Consider the following 23,522-nt stretch of genomic DNA (forward strand, 5'->3'; position numbering starts at 1 on the left):
CAATTATTATGATGTTATTTTGGGAAATTTTGTATTGGATCCTGCAATAAATAATTCCCTTATTGATATTTCTCGATATTGTCAACATTCGACTGGTATATATTGTGTTGATGCTGTTAGAAGAAATTCTACCTTGAAGCGACTTGAAGGTGGCAGTAACCCGTTTACGTAATTGATCAGTTATTCAACGACTTTATTATGGCAGCATTTCAATTCACAAAGGCGGTCCGACCGACAGGTTAAATCTAATAAACATGACAATCAAGATTTATGAAAGATTGCTTAAACTGTCTCAATTTCTTTCAACACGAAAGAGGTTGGGCAATAAAAAGTGAAAACAAAGTGTTTCTGCGCATTTTTAAACTAAACTATTGGCTTTGTATTTTAGAGATTTTAAATTGAGAGGGAAACAAATAATTTTGTATTGTATCAACTTCAGTATATAATTTCCTTATTGATATTTCTCGATATTCTAAAAACTCTAGTCTGCCTGATGTTGTGTTGATGCTGTTAGAAGAAATTTTGCCTTGAAGCGACTTAAAAGTGGCAGCAACCCGTTTACGCAATGGATTGGAAATTCAACGACTTCATTCTGGCCGCAGGTCAACCCGCAAAGGCGATCCGACCGAAAGGTTAAATGACATGACAGTTAAGATTTATCGAAGATTCTTTAAACTGTTTCGATTTCTCTCAACATGAATGACGTTAGTCAATTATAAGAAACGAAAAAAAGTGTTTCTGCGCATTTTTTAAACAAAACTATTGGATTTGTATTCTATAGATTTTAAATTGAGAGGGAAACAAATAAAAAACCTTACTTCAGTGTCTCTAAGTAGCTTAATGATCAGTCGCCATCTTTTTTGAAGAGTCCGACCACATAACACTTTGTGTAAGATTTATGACGAGTTTTCCATGTTCGGTATTCGCTATTCGTATCGCTTTTCCGTCTCTGCGTGCTCTCAGCAAGAACTGATAAAGGTTTGTGCGTAATGACGTTCTTTTAAATGTTTGCCAAAAGAAAAAAAATTATTAGACAAATTTCTATTATTTTAAGTCCTACGTGGGACTATAGACTTCCGCAATTATTTAAGTCTTATTAATTTTGCGGAAAATGCTCTACGTACTACGACCATCCTATTCCCTGGCTTGGTCTTGCTCTGAGTTCGTGCAAACTCGCCCGGAATCTGTCATGGTTAATTGCGGCGTCGTTGCAGGTAGTCTCTGTTCGGAGGTTCGAAGCATCAAAATAAGGTTATAATAGATATTTCCTGATGTTAAATATCATAAATGATATTCTGACCAGCGAATGAAAGGCTAATTAAGAAATGATTCTTGCACGTGGGATGCGATTAGAGAACCCGACGGAATTCAAACTCGTGGTGGTACCAAGATCCAAGCTAAGTAGCCACTGAAATGGTGGGAGAGACCAGTGTATGGCTGCATAGCAAATATTTTAAAGCAGTCATCACATGATAAGTCAATGGCCCAGGAATGACAAATCTTCTTTCGTTAGTTACACGATTAATGTCATGCGACTTATTGATAAATTTTTCCTCCTAGTGCGGTACGTTATTGTAGTAAATGGAAGCGATACACATTCTCTAAACTAATCGTATTAGTTTTTTTTTAACAATTTTGGACTACAAACTCTTGAATGCAGATGATTCAGCAAATAGCAAACGGCAGAAATCTTGTTAGAACTATCGCTTTGCTCGCCTTACGTCAAAGGAACTATTTCCAAAAATCACCGTTTGAGTGCGATTCGACAGTCGAATTCACTATTATTCCAAAGCAAGGAATGAATTTGCTGTTTTTGTAAAGTTTTTAAAACTTGACGAACAGATTTGGAATCTGGCACCTTGACAGCCTTTCAGCGGAGTATACAAGAGTGTAAAGAAGTTCGTAAAGACGCGTAAAGAGGATCTTAACGCTTACTTTACGCCATCTTTTATGGATTCGTAAATTTATAATTTCACGCTGTGGTAGACGACGGCAAAGGAAACAAACCAAACCATCCGGATTAAACTGTTTTGATTCAAAGCTGGATGTTTAATTACTTTTAAACTTGGATTTTGAAAAATCAAGCCATTTTAGTCACTCTTTGGCATTTAGTCTTTATTGGAATTTATTTCGTCCGGGGAAGTAGGTGTAAATTTCTGCTTTAAATCAAATCAAACGAGACTTTTGACGTTCACTTATCATTTTTGAAAGTCTATCGAAACATGTTATATTTCAATTTGTCAAAACGAGAAAGCGCCTTCACAGTTGGTTTTCTCTTCCAGCGGAGGTAAAACCAGTTACTCTTGATTAATGCTGAAACCAAAGATTTATTCTGGATAACAAAAATTAATCCTTTTTTACCAAGGTTGTTCGGTCAAGATGGCATTAATACAATGCTACGTCCAATGTAAACATATTTTCTTATTTACAACATATATCTTATTTACAAGTTCTCGCCGATCACCTGCTTCCCTGGCTACCTAGTTAATAAACCTATTGGCCAAAGGTCCAACCTCATCAGTTGAATTATAAATCTTCTTGTTCTTTTTTATTACACATCGACTAAATCCATCTTAACTTTATCTTTCTTTATCTTACTCTATTCTCTCCCTGTCGCCCACACCCAGGTTAATCCCGATATTGATTACTCGTCGAGGACTCGAAATATTCATTACAAATTAGAAGATTAGCTAGATTTATTTCACAGTCCACTTTCTCAATAGATTCTTCAGTTCAGCGTAAGCTTGCTTCCCGTTTTGTAATGGATCGGAAATTCGACATCTTTTTATCTAACGATGTTCAGCTCCTGAGGACACTATATGGAAAGGTTTTGTCCAATAAAACATGATCGTGCATGATTACTCTTAAAACGCAACGAAGTTAGTTAAAATAATTAAGTAAAAAGCTTCTTGTGGCTCTAATGCCAGCCGATTGTTAAACAACAACACGGAACACTGTGACAACTTTTTGACAGTAAATGTTTCCATTTTTAAATCTCTACTGACGAGAGTATTCTCACCTAACTATATTGAAAAATGCAACCCCATTATAGTTAATCCCGTCGTGAAAATGCGACCCAATCCAGCGAAAAAAGCCCGATTAGCCTCTCACTATGAAGTATTAACCCTCCGCCCCACGGGCATGCACACCGCAAGAAATGATACTGGCGGGTCTTGTCAAGCACAGCTTCCGCGCGATGACGTACTTCAAATTTCTAAAACGTTTATTTATCTCCTCGTTGCTTAGTCGCCACATAATCCTAGCCCTTGAGTATCAGAACAAACTTAATCTGGGAGTCCCAGTCAGTTCATTTTCACTCGAAAGGCTGTAACAATAACAGCCTAAGTTCCTCATATAGAAATAAGAAAATGCTTTTTAGATAATTGTATTTTGAAAACGTTGCAGAATTAAAGTTCTTTAAATTTTTGTTTTGTTTTTTTCTTTCCTTCTTTGGGTGGCATTGAGAGGCATTCTACAATAGTATATATCCTCCCACACCTCACCGGGCGGATATTGCAAAAGATCAGATATTAGATAGACAAACGGAAACTCGGATGATAACGGTAAAGACAAAACCCATAATCTTCCATTAGATCAGAAAAAAGATGTTTTTAGAGAACCAATAAAGCTATTGTTGTTTAATTAACGAAACGTTTATATGTAAATCGATTTTGTACTGTCTCTGTTGACCTCTAACTTTTGAAGAGCTCAACTTCTTTCTCAGTTCGGTCGGCCACTTCCTAATCCTCGTCGTCTACCAACTATGGGTCGTTTTTATACTTCCTATTTGCTTCTGGTAGGGCCTGAATCGTCGGTGCAGCACCAGAAAGAAAAATGACTGCTACAAACAACAGAATGTTCGAACGGCTCGACGAAATCGGCTATTTTCACTTGAACAAATTTCACAAATTGTCGCTTCAAATTAGCGTCATTTTGAAATATTTGCATTGTATGCCCAGTTTTGTTTCAATCAGTACAAAACTGGACGACACAAAACTTTACCATTATGAAAAAATTGAACGTACTGAAGCAAACCGTAAGTAAGAAAATCATGACGAGACCGGCAAACAACGGCTGTGGAAAAGACTCCTTCGTGTCTCACGCGATTATAAAACGAGACTTTGGAGGTTCCACCCGTGACGTCACAGGAAAGATAGCGCCATTCAAGATGGCGAATGTCTCGAATTTGGAAGAGCTTTTACAAATTGAAAATGGACTTTTGAAAAAAAAAAAACGAATGGTACCTTTAGTGTACTTGATATATTTACTAAAAATCTATGTGAAAATAAAATGATTGTTTTTTGGATTTACATGCCCTTTAAACAACTCAGCCTGTCACGAGTCTCCAGAAAATCTGAAAATCCGACTCGGAGTTCTTTTTCCACTAATGACTGTGTCAATTACTGATTTCTGGTTTCTGTCATTAATGATGTTACGCTCCTATGGACCACAATATTTGTCTGTGAACTAAGTGAATACATCTTGTAACTTGTAGCAAGATAGAATTCCGTGAGCTACATTGTTGCAGTCGCTGCGCGCTGGATAGAATCTTTGAAATTTACACTTTCGATCGCTGTCCACATGAGTGGTCTGGCCAAAAATGATTATTGGCTTGTGGCGACGCAAAAACAGAGAATTGGAGAACAACTAAACTATTTTTGAAACATGTGTCCTAAATCCTTTTCATGGGCAAAAAGTAAAATAAATCTTTTTTCCGACGGGAAGTCGAGAGGACCGCACTTAGCGAAGGCGTCACTTGACTTTATTCCATTCTATCCTCCACATCCTGCTCCTGCCTAAGCTAATCTTGTATTATTCGCGCGTTAAGGACTCGAAATCCTAATGACGGAAGATGGGAGTTGCTCACGGCCCACTTTCTAATGCTCGATAGATTCTTTAGTGCAGTGATAGCCGTGATAACCCCTTCACCGGCTTTTTACTCTCAAGATCTCATAAGAAATTCTCCTTACTGGCTGCCATTCTATTTTTATGGTGTTATTTTGGGAAATTTTGTATTGGATCCTGCAATAAATAATTCCCTTATTGATATTTCTCGATATTGTCAACATTCAACTGCTTGATATTGTGTTGATGCTGTGAGAAGAAATTCTACCTTGAAGCGACTTGAAGGTGGCAGTAACCCGTTTACGTAATTGATCAGTTATTCAACGACTTTATTCTGGCAGCATTTTAATTCACAAAGGCGGTCCGACCGACAGGTTAAATCCAATAAACATGACAATCAAGATGTATGAAAGATTACTTAAACTGTCTCAATTTCTTTCAACACGAAAAAGGTTAGGCAATAAAAAGTGAAAACAAAGTGTTTCTGCGCATTTTTAAACTAAACTATTGGCTTTGTATTTTAGAGATTTTAAATTGAGAGGGAAACAAATAAAAAAACATTATTTTAGTGTCTTGGACTTTTCATTCACAGAACGATAGCTAAGTAGCTTAATGATCTGTCTCCATCCATTTTGAAGATTCCGCCCATGTGACAGTTTGAGCAAAATTTATGGCGAATTTTCCAAGTTTGGTATTTGCTATTCATGCTACTCCGTGACTTTGGGAGAGAAATTTAAGACATTTTCATCGTTCATTTTGATCAATTTGCAGCTTCATCATCAGATGTTAGAACAATGCAGACAATTAAGGGTCAAAGTACGCTCATTTCCTTGCCATACCGTGACCGAAATCATATTTTAATCCTTCTTTATCCAGGGCTTCACTGACAATTCATAAGAGATTACAAATAGCGTTTTCCGTTCGTATCTATCCTAGTTTGTTTTGGTTAGTTTTTTTGTATTATCAAGATATGCAAAATAAAGTACTTGTGAAGTTGTTTACCAATTTGTGATAAAATTAGGTTCCCAACTTACACCCCATACCTTTACAGTCTTTACAGTCAATCGTGTGTAAGAAACTTCACTGGCAAATACGAAAATGAATAATCATTGAGGGCTTGAAAATCCTCGAGTATAGTAGGTTTGAAGCCTATTGGGTTATCATGACAACGCTATCGCATGGCTATTGACGTAAATGCATAAATAATGTACCACAGTCTTTATTTCTTCACACGGTAAAACTCACATATCCTAAGTTACATATTTTGTTATAATCTTAAATCGCTTGATTGATAGCTCTAAGATAGTGAAGCTTAAAAAATCATCAGAAAACGTAAACTCTATAGAAATAAGTAAAAACATTTAGGAACTCTAGCTAATAGCTTAGAACGTTCCATAAATATAAATCCTTCTGAATTAATCTTGATGTGATGAAAAGATTCTTTTCTGAAATCGCATTTCATCAACTCTATATGGTTGTGTATAATTTGGTCATTTCTTCTAATCTGCGTATTCTAAGCATTTTAAAATCTGCAATTAAAAGGCGTTGAAAAAAATACACGTTTTATTTCTTGTCGTGCAAATTACCTCTTAAAGTTTAAAAACAGCATCGATTGGTCCGGATTTATTTCTTTGTCGGATATTCAAAAACTGAATTCACAGATATTTTGGTTTAGTTTCGACAGCAAGCGAACTAATTTTCAATTGCAGCGTTTTCAAATCAACAATGAATAGTTCGTAAAAAAGAATCAAAATCACCATGCATGCAAATAAATGCACTTGATGCCTGATCGCGAGGGAAACAGTTAACGATGATGTTCCCTTGGCGAAATTCATTCAAATTCAAGGACAGCCACTCGATCACTAATCTGCCAGTCACAATTGTAATAAAAGCGAAGTCGACCGATCAGAGTACGCAGAAATCACTATATACATGAACACTTTACCGTCAGAAAATTTTAAAAAAGATCCACTGGTCTAATTTTCATTTCAGTTGATGTGGGGGCGCTGCCCTCGGGACTGTTTGGATCTAATTTTCCCCAATGGATATCGGCCCAGGTTTCCTTTCGACAATGCGGATAAATTCCGTTGAGATTCGACCAAACAGCACAAGCACTACTCTTGCCATACCACCAGCCTCCGCCTCTTTTTTGAGCACAATGGGCAGGATCTCTATCCCAGGTACCAAAAATGAGATCTTTGTGAGGATTGAGGGAGTCAGAGGAAACAGTTGAATCTGCTTAAAAAAAATAATAATAACAAATACCAAAATTCCATAATATTAGGATCAAGATAACACCTCAAACTCGATAGCTACGAATAGACGAAGTAGGGCAGATATCCAAATACAAAAACACCTGGCAAAATAATAAATACTCAAATTTTATGATTTTGCTAAAGCCGAGGTCAATGAATTTTCTATCTCAAGCAGCTTAGGAAAACTATCCAAGGAGGAGCGCGGACTCAACTTGGTATGGGCAGAATTAACAGCAAAACACAGTCAAACGGGCATACACTAGAACGAACCATTCTTTGCAGGTTACGTGGAGTTGGGAGAAGGGATTGAATTAAAAACCAGTTTTTCATAGGATTCAAGTTGTCACTAACTTGTTAATTTGCTAAATTTGCTCAGTTTAAAATGGACATACATCAGTCTAAGCAGCCTCTCTGAAGAAACACATTTTAAATGGTTTTAGCAAAACAGCTCTTAAGCTTTGGTGTGAATGGGGCGGTAGACGTCGATAGGGAAGTAACACATAAAATCGAACGATGAATGTTTAAAAAGACGGCTTACTTACTTGTCATATTGCCAATGTACAGGCGGTAGTCAGCTGTCGCATTCCCAATCCCAAACCATTCATACTCAGCGTGAACAGTTTGGCCCGTAGTTACCCCCAGATCTATTCGAAGCATGTTCTTTGTTTTGTTTTGTGTCAGACGGTTTATCTTGTCCAGTCCGAGCCAAAATTCACCGAGCAAGTTACCGAAGCCATATTTGTAGTTATTCCAGGTGCGGTTAAAATCAACGGAGCCATCCATTCTCTTCTGAAAGACTGTCCATCCCCCACCGGAAGTAGTTTGGTCACAATAGACATTAAAGGAACCTGAGCCATCTGGGTCGATTGTGTAAACACCGCTGATCCTTTGACCGGAATAGTAGAGCTCAACACAGTTCTTAGCTGTTGATAAAATACAAGGGAATAACAGTTTGTATTCTCTTGAAAAATAATAATAAAAATATAAATTAATAGATTTTAATAAAGGTAGTAACACACATGAACGAAGAGGAATCGTGCTTACATTTCGCCAATGTTTTGTTCTCCTGAACTTGAGTGACGTCCTTCGTTATTTTTTCTAAACAGACTGCAGTGTTCTTTTGGCAATCTATTGGGAATGCCCGCGTTGATGGTAGAATTTGATAAGTCACAGAGAGTGCCAGAAAAAGTAGAGCAGAACCTGAAGGATAGAAATCTTATTACATGATGTGAGTTCACTGCTTAGCGCCGATCGAGGATTGGTAAGGGGGGTCGGATTAATATTCGCTGAATAAATAAAGTCCTTGGAGGGGTAAATAGATAGCATGCTCCTCAGAAATTGTTGAAATTTAGATGGTCAGAAAGGTGATTTTTGGCGTTTTTAAGGATAACAGTCAAAAACTGCACTTTCTTGAAAAGTTTTTCATGGATGATAGAAGATGAAGGTAAAAGATGATAGAAAAAGGGAGATGAAGATGGTTGAAGGTGAATGACGGTAGATGAGGGGAGAATAAGGTAAGTGAACGGAAATTAGGGTAGATAAGGGTAGATGATGGTAAATAAAGTTAAATAAACGCAAAGTCTTGTACATTCAGGAAAATAAAATTAGATGAAGGTGCTTGAAGGTAGAATAGGGCCAATGAAGGTAAATGATGGTATATTTAGGAGATGAAAGTAAGTGAAGGGAGTTGAGGGTTAATTCATTCGAAGTTAGATAAAGTTAGAAGAAGGTAAATAAAGGTAGATGAAGATAAATGATGGTAAAAGAAGGAAAATGAAAGTGAAGTTAAGTGAAGGTAGATAAAGGTAAATGAAGATAGATGAAGGTGAATGAAGGTATAAAATGGTAGATAAGACATACGAAGGTAGCTGAAGGAAGATGAAGTTATCTGAAGGTGAATGTTGGCAGATGAAAATGGATGTAGGTAGATGAAGATAAAATATATAAGCTGAAGGAAGATGAGGATAGATGAAAGTAGCTGAAGAACAATGAGGGAAATAAAAGGAGAATGAAGATAGATCAGGGTATATAAAGACAGACATACAAAGGCAAATGAAGGTCTGAAAGTAAAGAATGGCAGATGAAAGTAGACCACGGTAGATAAAGGTAGATGAAAGGAGAGGCAGATAGATGAAGATCAATGATTGTAATTTTAGGTTGATGAAGGTAGATGAGGCCAAAAGAAGATAGATGAAGGACAAGGAAGAACAACGAAGGATATAAAGGTAAATGAGATAATAACATGGTAGATGAAGTGAGATGAAGACAATTAAGGTAGATTAGGGTAGATGAAGGTAAATAAAGGCAAAGGACATGGATAAAGGACAATGAGGCATAGTATGGCAAAAATTAAATATATATATAAATATATATATAAATATTTTAATTATTCATTGCATGATACGTTAGAGGCCTAAGAGTAAACTATTTAATTTTTTCAGTTGCATGAAAAGCTATGAATATATATATATATATATATATATATATATATATATATATATATATGTATTCCATACCCACACCAAAAACAAAGATATTTGACTCTGGTCCCAGTGAGACCAAATCCCCTTACTGCTGGTTTCTCCTTTTGGCAAATAAGATGAGTTGACGGACAGTGAATAGTTTTAGAATTAATTTTTAACCTTGTTCTGTTACATGCGAACATCTTTTGTCAGTGGCCAGCCCTAACAACAATTTTTTTTTAAATTGTGCATGTGTTTTCCTCAAATGACTAACTGACTCCGTCATCAAAAAACGACCAGAGATTCGTTTACATCATTCAATTAACTCGTACGATAGTGAGGTAAAACTTTCATTCAAAAGACTTAACAATCTGTAAATTACTTAAACAGCGTGTCTTCACGTATCCGCCATTAAGCAAATGCCGTAAGCCCTTTAGTGATCTCTTTGGCTTAAAAGAGATGTCCTTCGTTGATTTTTTTCAAAGAAACCTTATGCCTTTTTTACTCGATTATAAATCAGCTTTGATAAAGCGAGAGCGGATATCTTGTGGATATCAATAGACTGAAAAACTTAAACTACCAGGAAAACAAGATAAAAATACAACAATTTTGTAGATCCCCTTTTAAGCAGGTACTTTTGCTAGGGGGCAGTTCATCCGTGAAGTCAGTCCGAGGGAATCGAATTATGTTGATTGTCGACCATTTAATATAGTATATCCCCTACTCATAAAAATGCTATTTTGTGCTAAAAGCCCTGTTTGTGCTTATTTTCAGTTGCACTAAAAGTAAAAGATCCCACGAAAGCTGTTCAAACTGCCCAAGACACTTCGTTCTTCTTGTTTATAACGATTCTTTAGGTTTTATACTTAATGGCCAAGGATGTTTCTGTTTGTTGTGCGAAGCTACAAGAGTGGCTCCAAACTTTGCTCCCCATATTCCTTTGATACCTATCTCCTTAAAAATGCATCGATTCTGAGGCAAACAAAGAATGCAATAGTCTATCTCACATTAGGGTCTATTTAAGAGCCGAATACGAAAGAAATAGATGTTTAAGTTGTTTCCACCGAGTGTGGACAAATTCATTTTCAATTCTTGGAAAAGAAGAATTTTGGCACGACCGACGATAAATCAGCTAAAAGCTCAGGCATAATTCTAACTTGTTAGGGAGATATTGTCAAAAACTAAACGTAGCCGTCCACCGTGCCATTGACTCGACATTGGCAATCCATTTCCAGGGCAGCCAACTTGAAACTAAACCTTTATAAAAGGAGGTCATTCTATGTACTACGAAAATGTTTACGTTTGAAAAAGTAAGCATTAGTTCTAAGCTCTCCTTTTTACCTAAGTTTATATGCATCAGATGTTACATACCTATTCCTCGGCGATTGCCACTCATTGTAAATCCTCGAACAACTATTTGCTAACAAACAGTTAGTAAATAGACTATTAAAACCTCAACCTCTAAGTACTGTTAAGTGCACTTGCCTCTCCAATTTGATTGCTTTTCTGTCTCCTGTGTGCTCCTTGCAGGAAATGATCAAAGTTTGTGCATAATGACGGTCTTTTAAATCATTGTTAGAAGAAAAAACAAATTACCAAACAAATATCCTTTATTTTATGTCCTAGGTGGGACTTTAGACTTCCGAAGTTATTAAAGACTTACTAATTTGGCGGAAAATGCTCGTGTCAATACGTGCTACGACCCTATTATCCTTTTGGTTGGTCTTGCACAGATTTCGTGGAAACTGGCACGGAATCTGTCATGGTTAATGATTAAGGCGTCGTCTCAAGTAGTCTCTGTTCAGAGCGGCAAAGCAAGGTTATAATAGATATTTCCTGATGTTAAATATCATAAATGATATTCTGACCAGCGAATAAAAGGCTAATTAAGAAATGATTCTTGCACGTGGACTTCGATTAGAGAACTCGACGGAATTCAAACTCGGTACTAAGATCCAAGCTAAGAAGCCGGATGTTGGCAGAGACCAGCGTTTGGCTGCATAGCAAATATGGCCCAAAAATGACAGATTTCCTTTCGTCAGTTGCACGAATAATGTCATGCAACATACTGATAAATTTTCCCTTCTAGTACATTACGTTATTGCGGTAAACACGAGCGATACACACTCTCTGAACAAATCTCATTTGTTTTTTGCATTTCTGGACTAAAAACTCTTGAATGCAGGTAATTTGCAAATAACAAACGCCGGAAACCTTGTAACCCCTCTGCTCGCCTTACCTCAAACGTAAATAGCATCCAGGGGAAGAGTTTTAAACTCTGAAAGGAAGTTTTGAGTGTAAGACGCCGACAAGCTTATAGTAGACGACGGCAAAAGAAACAAACCAAATGATCGGATTGTACTGTTTTGATTCAAAGCTGGATGTTGAATTACTTTTAAATTTTGATTTTGAAAATCAAGCTATTTTGACCACTCTGGCCGTTTTTAAAAGTCTTTTATTAGCATTTATCTCGTCCGAAGAGATTAAATTTACTTTTTAGGTCTCCGTAAAAGTAGATGTAAATTTCTGCTTTAAATCATAGCAAGCGAGACTTTTGACGCCGGTTCAATTATCATTGTTGCAAATCTATCAAAACAGGTTATATTTCAATTTGTCAAAACACGAAAGCGCTTTCACAGTTGGCTTTCTCTCCCAGTGAGATAGATAAAACCAGTTACTCTTGATTAATATTAAATCCAAAGATTTATACTGGATAACAAAAATTAATCCTTCTTTACTAAGCATGTTCGGTCAAGATGGCTAGATATTAGCTTGGGTTTTGTTATTGCTGTTGCTGTTGCTGTTTTTTATAGCGTTTTTATGGACTATCATAAACATTTTTGCGTTTTTATAGACCATCATGAACATCATGACTGTGGCAACCGATTAAGGGATCAATGCATTCCATATGAATGCCTTTGTAGGTCTTTTTACAATGCACGAGTCGTCAGTAAAGCGATCCACGTATTTGAGAAAGGATTTCTTGGATCGCCATTGAGTAAACATTGCGAGTTGCCGCAAGGAAATAGACGGCGAGAGGCTATTTCAAAGTCCAGAGAGATAATACATGTTTTACCGCCCCTCCCCCCGCCCCCGCTTTTTCCGAAATGGATTAAGACAATATCTATACGAGAGTAAAGTGTGACCTCAAAAAATTCAAAGTGAGAAATGATTCTGCCGGTCTCTGTAGAACACGGTTTCCGCACATTAATATACTCATCATTTTTGAAATGTTTTATTATCTCCTTGTTGCTTAGTGGCCACCAAATCCTTGCCTGAGGCAATTACGCACCAAAGCTACAGAGAATTCCTTGAAAATCTGAGAAAAATTTATGAAAAAGTCCCAGTTAAGTCTTTTGCTCTCGAGAGGCTGTGAGAATCACGGTCAAGCAATAATTGGAAAATGCTAAAGAGATCATTTGCTAATATTGCTTAGTTCGTGGTCTACTGTTCACTGTATCTTACTTGAATTACCCTGACTTCTTAAGAAAAGATATATTTGTAAAAACTCATCTTTAAATTCAGTTTTTCTCAAAAAAAGAAATCATCAAAATGATAGATATACTTATACTGTTGGTTTTGTAACGTGATATTAACTCAGTTCTTGTCGCAGGAACTTACCATACCGTAGATGTTATCAAGTAATTGTCACTTTCGTGCACGGTCCTACTTACTTATTCAATCTGCCGTGGTTGACCAACCCTCTGCTGCTATTTCTGTTATAGGAAATTGTTATTGTCGCCAGGTTTGGCTTGCGTGTTCTTTGATTAGATATTTTCACGAGAGCAGGCTTGGCGTGTGTGTTCTTTGATTAGATACATTTACGAGGTTTTACCCGGTTAGTTCAGTTCTACTCGACATTGGGCCATAGTTTCTCTCTACACTGTTACTCATCTATTCTATCAAGTCAAATTCAGTGCGTGTGCAAACCAAGCAAGTAATCGATTCCTTGTTTTCGGGCTTAGTTCCTGGGCTTTTTCTATTGTTATTCGTTTCAGTTAAGTCTCACTTTATCGCCTATCAAATGGCCTATATCGTTACTAGATAGCTTAGTTATTTTTTTCTTTGTACGCTCGGAATCGTGCATGATTAGGTCCATATCTCCAATATAATATAAGGTTATTAAACATAAGGGTATCGTCCGAGTTAAACAACGTGTAGCTTATTAATCGTTTTCTTGCCTTCCTTACGTTCAATAAAGGTGCCGACTATATTTGACACTTTCATGTTACGGTCGTTATTGCAATGTTAGCGATAGTTCCTTCATTTGCATTATTTGAACTTCGATATGTTATTTACGTTAGCTTCTATTTTGGTTTTTGTATTTCAGTTCGAACTGGCATACGGTTGACATGATACGATTTACTACTACGCTTACAGCACGCGGTTCATTTTAACTGATTTTGCATCTGTCAGCATCGTAGTCAGAAATTCTTGTCGAGTTCGTTTAACACTAGGCACTATTCAACGCATGTGATTACTTGGATTTTGTCTGCCACATTCTATCCTTGTAATATACAATACGGACCGGACAGATTTTTAGAACGGCAGACTTAAACTTTTTTTTTCTTTTCAATTTGTAAGAGAGTACAAATAGCTTTTTCTGTTCGTATCTCTGATATCCTAGTTTGGGACACATATGCTTTTTCTTTTGTTATGTTTTGATTTGGTTAGTTTTTTTGTATTATCAAGATATGCAAAATAAAGTACTTGCGAAGTTCTTTCCCAATTCGTGATAAAATTAGGTTCCCAACTTACACCTCTATACCTCTACAGTCTTAAATGCTTGTTTATCGTGCGTAAGAAGCTTCACTAGCAAATATGAAAATGAATAACCATTGTAGGCTTGAAAACCCTCGAGTATGATAGGTTTTCGAATGACAACGCTATCGCATAGCTATTGACGTAAGTGCATAAATGATGTACCACAGTCTTTATTTCTTCACACGGTAAAACTTGCATATCCTAAGTTACATATTTTGATATAATCTTAAATCGCTTGATTGATAGCCCTAAGATAGTGAAGCTTTATAAAACATCAGAAAGCGTAAAAACTGTAGAAATAAGTGAAAACATTTAGGAACTGCAGCTAGTAGCTTAGAACGTTCCATAGATATAAATTCTTCTGAATTAATTTCGATGTGATGAAAAGATTATTTTCTAAAATCGCATTTGATCAACTACATATGGTCGAGTGTATAATTTGATAATTTCCTCTAATCTGCGAATTCTTAGCATTTTAAAATATAGAATTAAAAGGCGTTGAAAATAATACACGTTTTATTTCTTGTCGTGCAAATTACTTCTTAACGTTGCCAGCCGATTGTTAAACAACAAGACGGAACACTGTGACAACTTTTTGACAGTAAATGTTTCCATTTTTAAATCTCTACTGACGAGAGTATTCTCACCTAACTATATTGAAAAATGCAACCCCATTATAGTTAATCCCGTCGTGAAAATGCGACCCAATCCAGCGAAAAAAGCCCGATTAGCCTCTCACTATGAAGTATTAAACCTCCGCCCCACGGGCATGCACACCGCAAGAAATGATACTGGCGGGTCTTGTCAAGAACAGCTTCCGCGCGATGACTTACTTCAAATTTCTAAAACGTTTATTTATCTCCTCGTTGCTTAGTCGCCACATAATCCTAGCCCTTGAGTATCGGAACAAACTTAATCTGGGAGTCCCGGTCAGTTCATTTTCACTCGAAAGGCTGTAACAATAACAGCCTAAGTTCCTCATATAGAAATAAGAAAATGCTTTTTAGATAATTGTATTTTGAAAACGTTGCAGAATTAAAATTCTTTAAAGTTTTGTTTTGTTTTTTTCTTTCCTTCTTTGGGTGGCATTGAGAGGCATTCTACAATAGTATATATCCTCCCACACCTCACCGGGCGGATATTGCAAAAGATCAGATATTAGATAGACAAACGGAAACTCGGATGATAACGGTAAAGACAAAACCCATAATCTTCCATTAGATCAGAAAAAAAGATGTTTTTAGAGAACCAATAAAGCTATTGTTGTTTAATTAACGATACGTTTATATGTAAATCGATTTTGTACTGTTTCTGTTGACCTCTAACTTTTGAAGAGCTCAACTTCTTTCTCAGTTCGGTCGGCCACTTCCTAATCCTCGTCATCTACCAACTATGGGTCGTTATATACTTCTTATTTGCTTCTGGTAGGGTCTGAATCGTCGGTGCAGCACCAGAAAAAAAAATGACTGCTACAAACAACAGAATGTTCGAACGGCTCGACGAAATCGGCTATTTTCACTTGAACAAATTTCACAAATTGTCGCTTCAAATTAGCGTCATTTTGAAATATTTGCATTGTATGCCCAGTTTTGTTTCAATCAATACAAAACTGGACGACACAAAACTTTACCATTATGAAAAAATTGAATGTAGTGAAGCAAACCGTAAGTAAGAAAATCATGACGAGACCGGCAAACAACGGCTGTGGAAAAGACTCCTTCGTGTCTCACGCGATTATAAAACGAGACTTTGGAGGTTCCACCCGTGACGTCAGAGGAAAGATAGTGCCATTCAAGATGGCGAATGTCTCGAATTTGGAAGAGCTTTTACAAATTGAAAATGGACTTTTGAAAAAAAAAAAAAACCAATGGTACCTTTTAGTGTACTTGATATATTTACTAAAAATCTATGTGAAAATAAAATGAATGTTTTCTGGATTTACATGCCCTTTAAACAACTCAGCCTGTCACGAGTCTCCAGAAAATCTGAAAATCCGACTCGGAGTTCTTTTTCCACTAATGACTGTGTCAATTACTGATTTCTGGTTTCTGTCATTAATGATGTTACGCTCTTATGGACCACAACGGTTTGAGCGACAAGTCGACATTTCCCTGCGACCATCGAAATCAACTGGACTGTAATATTTCAGCTGAAGTTTCCATATTTGTCTGTGAACTAAGTGAATACATCTTGTAACTTGTAGCAAGAAAGAATTCCGTGAGCTACATTGTTGCAGTCGCTGCGCGCTGGATAGAATCTTTGAAATTTACACTTTCGATCGCTGTCCACATGAGTGGTCTGGCCAAAAATGATTTTTGGCTTGTGGCGACGCAAAAACAGAGAATTGGAGAACAACTAAACTATTTTTGAGACATGTGTCCTAAATCCTTTTCATGGGCAAAAAGTAAAATAAATCTTTTTTCCGACGGGAAGTCGAGAGGACCGCACTTAGCGAAGGCGTCACTTAACTTTATCCCATTCTATCCTCCTCATCCCGCTCCTGCCTAAGCTAATCTTGTATTATTCCCGCGTTAAGGACTCGAAATCCTAATGACGGAAGATGGGAGTTGGTCACGGTCCACTTTCTAATGCTCGATAGATTCTTTAGTGCAGTGATAGCCGTGATAACCCCTTCACCGGCTTTTTACTCTCAAGATCTCATAAGAAATTCTCCTTACTAGCTGCCATTCTATTTTTATGGTGTTATTTTGGGAAATTTTGTATTGGATCCTGCAATAAATAATTCCCTTATTAATATTTCTCGATATTGTCAACATTCGACTGCTTGATATTGTGTTGATGCTGTGAGAAAAAATTCTACCTTGAAGCGACTTGAAGGTGGCAGTAACCCGTTTAAGTAATTGATCAGTTATTCAACGACTTTATTCTGGCAGCATTTCACTTCACAAAGGCGGTCCGACCGACAGGTTAAATCCAATAAACATGACAATCAAGATTTATGAAAGATTACTTAAACTGTCTCAATTTCTTTCAACACGAAAGAGGTTAGGCAATAAAAAATGAAAACAAAGTGTTTCTGCGCATTTTTAAACTAAACTCTTGGCTTTGTATTTTAGAGATTTTAAATTGAGAGGGAAACAAATAAAAAAAACATTATTTTAGTGTCTTGGACTTTTCATTCACAGAACGATAGCTAAGTAGCTTAATGATCTGTCTCCATCCATTTTGAAGATTCCGACCATGTGACAGTTTGAGCAAAATTTATGGCGAATTTTCCAAGTTTGGTATTTGCTATTCATACTACTCCGTGACTTTGGGAGAGAAATTTAAGACATTTTCATCGTTCATTTTGATCAATTTGCAGTTTCATCAGATGTTAGAACAGTGCAGACAATTAAGGGTCAAAGTACGCTCATTTCCTTGCCACACCGTGACCGAAATCATATTTTAATCCTTCTTTATCCAGGGCTTCACTGAAAATTCATAAGAGATTACAAATAGCGTTTTCCGTTCGTATCTATCCTAGTTTGTTTTGGTTAGTTTTTTTGTATTATCAAGATATGCAAAATAAAGTACTTGTGAAGTTGTTTACCAATTTGTGATAAAATTAGGTTCCCAACTTACACCTCCATACCTTTACAGTCTTTACAGTCAATCGTGTGTAAGAAACTTCACTGGCAAATACGAAAATGAATAATCATTGAGGGCTTGAAAATCCTCGAGTAGAGTATGTTTGCAGCCTATTAGGTTATCATGACAACGCTATCGCATAGCTATTGACGTAAATGCATAAATAATGTACCACAGTCTTTATTTCTTCACCTTCTTTATTTCTTCTTCTGACCGCAAAATGGACCGGGGAGGTCACCGCGGCCTATTTTGTAATGATTACTGCAATATGATTTGGATTGAGGTATTCAATATTATACTATTATGAAGAGAAAATTGCTGACGTGTGTCTCTTTATAACTTTGGTTGCGACACGCACAAAAAAATCTAGCATGTTATTCCAATAAATTTGAAGAGTTTGGCTAGATGATAATTACTTCGTCATTTAGTTAATCAGGTTAGTCAGCGTCAGAGCGATTGACGAAGGGCTAACGCTCGAAACGTCAACTTTTTTACCCTTTACGGTGGCTAATTTACGTTTTCAACTCAGTTGTTAACACTAAATTACCTGCTATACTCTCCCACCGACGCAGCACCACAGTTTCTTTAGAAACTGACCTCTTTATTCATTTAACTAATCAGTTGAGTATGATTTAAGCCTTTCATGTATGAATTCGGATTCCGAAGTTATTTAGGTTTAAGTTGGCGGGATGAGTTTCCGACTTCTGACAGCCTCGTCTAACTTCTTTAGGTGGATGTGCTTACTTTGAGTACTGACCTTGCTTTGGACCTACACGAAAGTTCATGTTTTGGCTAACGCAATCAGAGGTTGATTCTGTTGAACCGGCGTAAACATTGTGATTAAATACTTTGTTGTTCATTTCGAAAGTCTCGTGAAATTTTTTGGTCTAGTGTTCTAACAAAAAATGTTCAATCTCCCAGGGTCAGCTGGCATACCCAACCATATCTGTCAGTTGTGACTATTAAAGCTTGTTCTTTCTAGCTTACTTAGGAGAGTAGAGGGAAGAGAGAGGAAAGCTGACTGGAAGAATGTAGACAGTCTGCAAAATAGTAGAGTAAAACTTTCTCGGTTGAAGAAGAAGTGAGTATCAAGATGTGAGAGCCGTAGAGTTTAATAAAAGGGTCACACAGAATGAAATAAGCTTGAATGTTAGTAGAATTGTGTATTAGATCCAGAGAACTGAGTAATTCAATTGCCTATGACACGAATTTTCAAACTCTATTGAGAGTTGTGATACATCGTATTCTGCGGTGTTCAGGTCAAGATTAGAGCAAAAAATTCCATAGCATTTTATTCCTTTGCACTATGTGCGGCGAAGGTTCCCTTCGGTCATTGTTCTAGAGTTTTTTAACGAAAGAATTAGCTGTGTCACGAGGCATCCTAAGTTTTCACCAAGAAGTCATCGGGTGGTTTCACTGCAAGTCGCTCCTTTCCCCAGAGATTGCAAAGGCAGAGGCTATCGTCACGATTGTCAAGCTGGCCAAACCGAACGGAAAACAAGTGAGTTTATAGTCATCTGATTCAAGTTAATGTCAAATAGGGATTGTTGAAAATCTATCAAAACATGTTTTATTTCAATTTGTCAAAACAAGAAAGCGCCTTCACAGTCTGCTTTCTCTGATCTCCCAGCGGAGATCAAACCAGTTACTCTCGATTAATATTAAAGCCAACGATTCATACCGGATAGCAAAACTTAATTCTTTGTTACCAAGCTTGTTCAACACGACACGAATTTTCAAAAAACTCTATTTAGAGTTGTGATACATCGTACTCAAGTTGTAGATAGGAAATGAAAGTTGCGAGTACGAAGATTTCGGCGAAGATTGACAAAGATGGTCTCTCGCTGCGGTGAACGGCAAAAAATTTCACAGCATTTTATTCCATCGCACTATGTGCGGCGAAGGTTCCCCTCCTTCATTGCTCTAGAGTTTCCTTGCAGTAGAGAAGTTTCTTTAGTAAATCAAAAGCTAACTTTTGACGAAAGAATCAGCTGAATCACGAGGCACCATAATTTTTCACCGAGAAGACATCCGGTAGTTTCATTGCAAGTCGCTCCTTTCCTCAGAGATTGCAAAGGCAGAGGCTATTCTCGCGATCATCGAGCCGACCGAACCGAACTGAAAACAAGTGAGTTTATAGCCATCGGATTCGAGTTAATCTCAAATAGGGATTGTCAAAAATCTATCAAAACATGTTATATTTCAATTTGTTAAAAGAAGAAAGCGCCCTCACAGTTGGCTTTCTCTCGTAGCGGAGATAAAATCAGTTACTCTCGATTAATATTTAATTCAAAGATTTATACTAGATAACAATACTTAATCCTTTGTTACCAAGTTTGTTCGGTCAAGATGGCTAGACATTAGCTTAGGTTTTTTTGTTGTTGTTTTTTTACGTTTTTATGGACCATCATGATCATGGTAACCAATTAAGCGACCAATGCATCCCACATGAATGCCCACTAGGAAGAACTGTCAGTAGAATTGTATATTGGATCCAGAGAACCGAGTAACGAAAGTGCCTATGACACGAATTATCAACAAACTCTATTGAGAGCTGTGATACATCGTAATCAAGTAGTAGAGAACAAATAGAAGTTGCGAGTATGAAGATTTCAACGAAGACTGGCAAAGACGGTTTCTCGCCCGCGGTTTTCAGGTCAAGATTAGAGCAAAAAATTCCATAGCATTTTATTCCTTCGCACTCGGTCATTTCTCTAGAGTTTCGTTGCTGTAGAGAAATTCCTTTAGTAAACCAAAAGCTAATTTTAGACGAAATAATTAGCCGTATCTCGAGGCACCCAAAGTTTTCACCGAGAAGTCATCTGGTAGTTTCACTGCTAGTCGCTTCTTTCCTCAGAGATTGCAAAGGCAGAGGCTATTCTCGCGATCATCGAGCCGGCCGAACCGAACTGAAAACAAGTGAGTTAATAGTCATCTGATTCAAGTTAATGTCAAATAGGGATTGTTGAAAATCTATCAAAACATGTTTTATTTCAATCTGTCAAAACGAGGAAGCGCTTCCACAGTTGGCTTTCTCTCCCAGCGGAGATAAAACCAGTTACTCTCGATTAATATTAAAGCCAACGATTTACACTGGGTAACAAAACTTAATTCTTGTTACCAAGCTTGTTCGGTCAAGATGGCAAGATATTAGCTTGGGTTTGTTGTTATTGTTGTTGTTGTTTTTACGTTTTTATGGACCATCATAAACATGTTTGCGTTTTTATGGACCATCATGACTGTGGCAACCAATTAAGCGATCAATGCATCCCACATGAATGCCTTTGTAGGCCTTTTTACAATGCACGAGTCGTTAGTAAAGAGATCCCAATATTTTAGAAAGGATTTCTGGGATCGCCACTGGGTAAACATTGTGAGTTACCACAATTAAGGAAATACACGGGGAGAGGATGTTTCAACGTCCAGAGAGATAATATATGTTTTACCCACCCGCTTTTTCCGAAATGGATTAAGACAACATCTTTACGAGGGAGCAGTGATAGCCGTGATAATCCTTTTTATCGGCCTTTTCCTCTCAAGATCTCATAAGAAATTCTCCTTACTGGCTGCTGTTCAAGTATTATGATGTTTTTAAAGAATTTTGTATTGTATCAACTTCAGTAGATAATTCCCTTATTGATATTTCTCGATATTCTCAAAACTCTAGTCTGCTTAATGTTGCGTTGATGCTGTTAGAAGAAATTTTGCCTTGAAGCGACTTAAAAGTGGCAGCAACCCGTTTACGTAATGGATCGGAAATTCAACGACTTCACTCTGGCCACAAGTCAACCAACGAAGGCGATCCGACCGAAAGGTTAAATCCAATAAACATGACAGTTCAGTTACTTCAGTGTCTCTAAGTAGCTTAATGATCAGTCGCCATCTTTTTTGAAGAGTCCGACCATATAACACTTTGTGTAAGATTTATGACGAGTTTTCCATGATCGGTATTCGCTATTCGTACTACTCCGTGACTTTTAGAGAGAAATTTAAGACTTTTTCACCCTCGAGTTTGATCGATTTGCAGCTTCATCAGATGTTAGAACAATGCACAGATAATTAAGGGTCAAAGTACATACTTTTCCTTGCCATACCGAAATCAAATTTTAATCCTTCTTTATCCAGGGTTTCATTGACAATTCGTAAAAGGTTACAAATTGCATTTTCCGTTCATATCTATCCAAGTTTGGGACATATATGCTTTTCGTTTTGTTTTTCTCTGTTTTGTTTTGTTTGTTTGTTTTTTTTGTTTTAACAAGATATGCAAAATAACGTACTTGTGAAGTTGGGATAAAATTATGTTCCCAACTTACATTAGTCTGGAGCATGGACCTGGATACCTTTACAGTCTTGTCAATCGAACATTTTTTCTTGAGCAGCTACTTTTGCTAGGGGCAGTTTATCCTTGAAGTCAGTCCGAGGGAATCGAATTATGTCGATTGTCGATCAGTTACATTGAATTGTTACCAGCTATGCTGGCGCTAGTTTCTTCCCATTTTCGGTAATGACATTTTCCTGGATGTTGCCGTGTGACGTTCCTACAGATTTTTATCTTTACTCTTTGCAATTTTGAATGAACACCATACACAGAATAAGACCTTGTTTGTGCTTATTTTCAGTTGCACTAAAAGTAAATGATCCCATGAAAGGTGTTCAAACTGCCCAAGACACTCTTTTTTTCTTGTTTATAGCGATTCTTTAGGTTTAATATTTAATAGCCAAGGGTGTTTCTGTTTGTCGAGCGAAGCTACAAGAATGGCTCGAAATTTTGCCCCCCACATTCCGTTGATACATGTTTTCTTAAAAATGCATCGATTTTGAGGCAAACAGAGAATACAATAGTTTGTCTTGAATTAAGGTCTATCTAAGAGCCGAATACGAAACAAATGGATGTTTAAGTTGTTACCACCGAATGTATGACAAATTCGTTTAGAATTCTTGGAAAAGACAAATTTTGGCGCGAACGACGATGAATCGGCAAAAAGCTCAGGCATAATTCTGACTTGTTAGGGAGACATTTTCAAAAACTAAACGTAGCTGTCGACCGTGCCACTTACTCGACATTGACAAGCCATTTCCAGGGCAGCCAACTTGAAACTAAACCCATGTAAAAGGAGTTTACTCTATGTGCTACGAAAATGTTTTCGTTTGAAAAAATAAGCATTGGGTCTAAGTTCCCTTTTTTACCTAAGTTTATATGCACCAGATGTTACATTCCTATTCCTCAGGGATTGCCCTTAATTTAAATCTTCGGGTATTGTCCGAAACGTTAGTTAGAAAGGCTTCAGAGGAACAACTATTTCCTAACAACCAGTTAGGAAATAGACTAAAAGAACCTCTAAGCACTGTTAAGTGCACTTACCTCTCCAATTTGATTGCTTCTCCGTCTCTGCGTGCTCCCTGCAAGAACTGTTAAAAGTTTGTGCATGATGAAGGTATTTTAAATGTTTGCCAAAAGAAAAAAAAATACCAGACAAATTTCCTTTATTTTAAGTCCTACGTGGGACTCTAGACTTCCGCAATTATTTAAGACTTAATTTTGCGGAAAATGCTCTACGTACTATGATCATCCTATCCCCTGGCTTGGTCTTGCTCAGAAACGTTA

At 37.1% G+C, this 23,522-nt stretch overlaps 1 protein-coding gene across 2 annotated transcripts; it reads right to left on the bottom strand.

Moving 5' to 3' along the window:
- Window positions 1-6,634: 6,634 nt before the first annotated feature.
- On the bottom strand, window positions 6,635-11,080 carry LOC131800223 (angiopoietin-related protein 7-like). 2 transcript variants are annotated; one of them, XM_059117923.2, is made up of 4 exons: window positions 10,934-11,080; window positions 8,145-8,300; window positions 7,643-8,023; window positions 6,635-7,080 (listed from the first exon to the last, which is right to left on the bottom strand). In XM_059117923.2, exons 1-4 carry the CDS (start codon window positions 10,956-10,958, stop codon window positions 6,803-6,805), a joined length of 840 nt encoding a protein of 279 aa, XP_058973906.2. In that variant the 5' UTR covers window positions 10,959-11,080; the 3' UTR covers window positions 6,635-6,802. The 2 variants fall into 2 exon arrangements, with proteins under 2 accessions (XP_058973906.2, XP_058973905.2); XM_059117922.2 differs by having other exon boundaries at window positions 6,635-7,083.
- Between the last annotated feature and the right edge of the window lie 12,442 nt (window positions 11,081-23,522).

Source organism: Pocillopora verrucosa, chromosome 12, assembly GCF_036669915.1.
Source record: "Pocillopora verrucosa isolate sample1 chromosome 12, ASM3666991v2, whole genome shotgun sequence".
NCBI lineage: Eukaryota > Metazoa > Cnidaria > Anthozoa > Scleractinia > Pocilloporidae > Pocillopora > Pocillopora verrucosa.

What these genes read in the sequence shown, in the direction of transcription:
- LOC131800223 (XM_059117922.2), bottom strand. Translation starts at nt 10,958, where the DNA reads ATGAGTGGCAATCGCCGAGGAATAG. An exon ending in GAACAAAACATTGGCGAAAT is followed by an intron (nt 8,024 to 8,144) that starts GTAAGCACGATT and finishes TTTTATCAACAG; the next exon opens with CTAAGAACTGTGTTGAGCTC. An exon ending in GTACATTGGCAATATGACAA is followed by an intron (nt 7,084 to 7,642) that starts GTAAGTAAGCCG and finishes ATTTTTTTTAAG; the next exon opens with CAGATTCAACTGTTTCCTCT.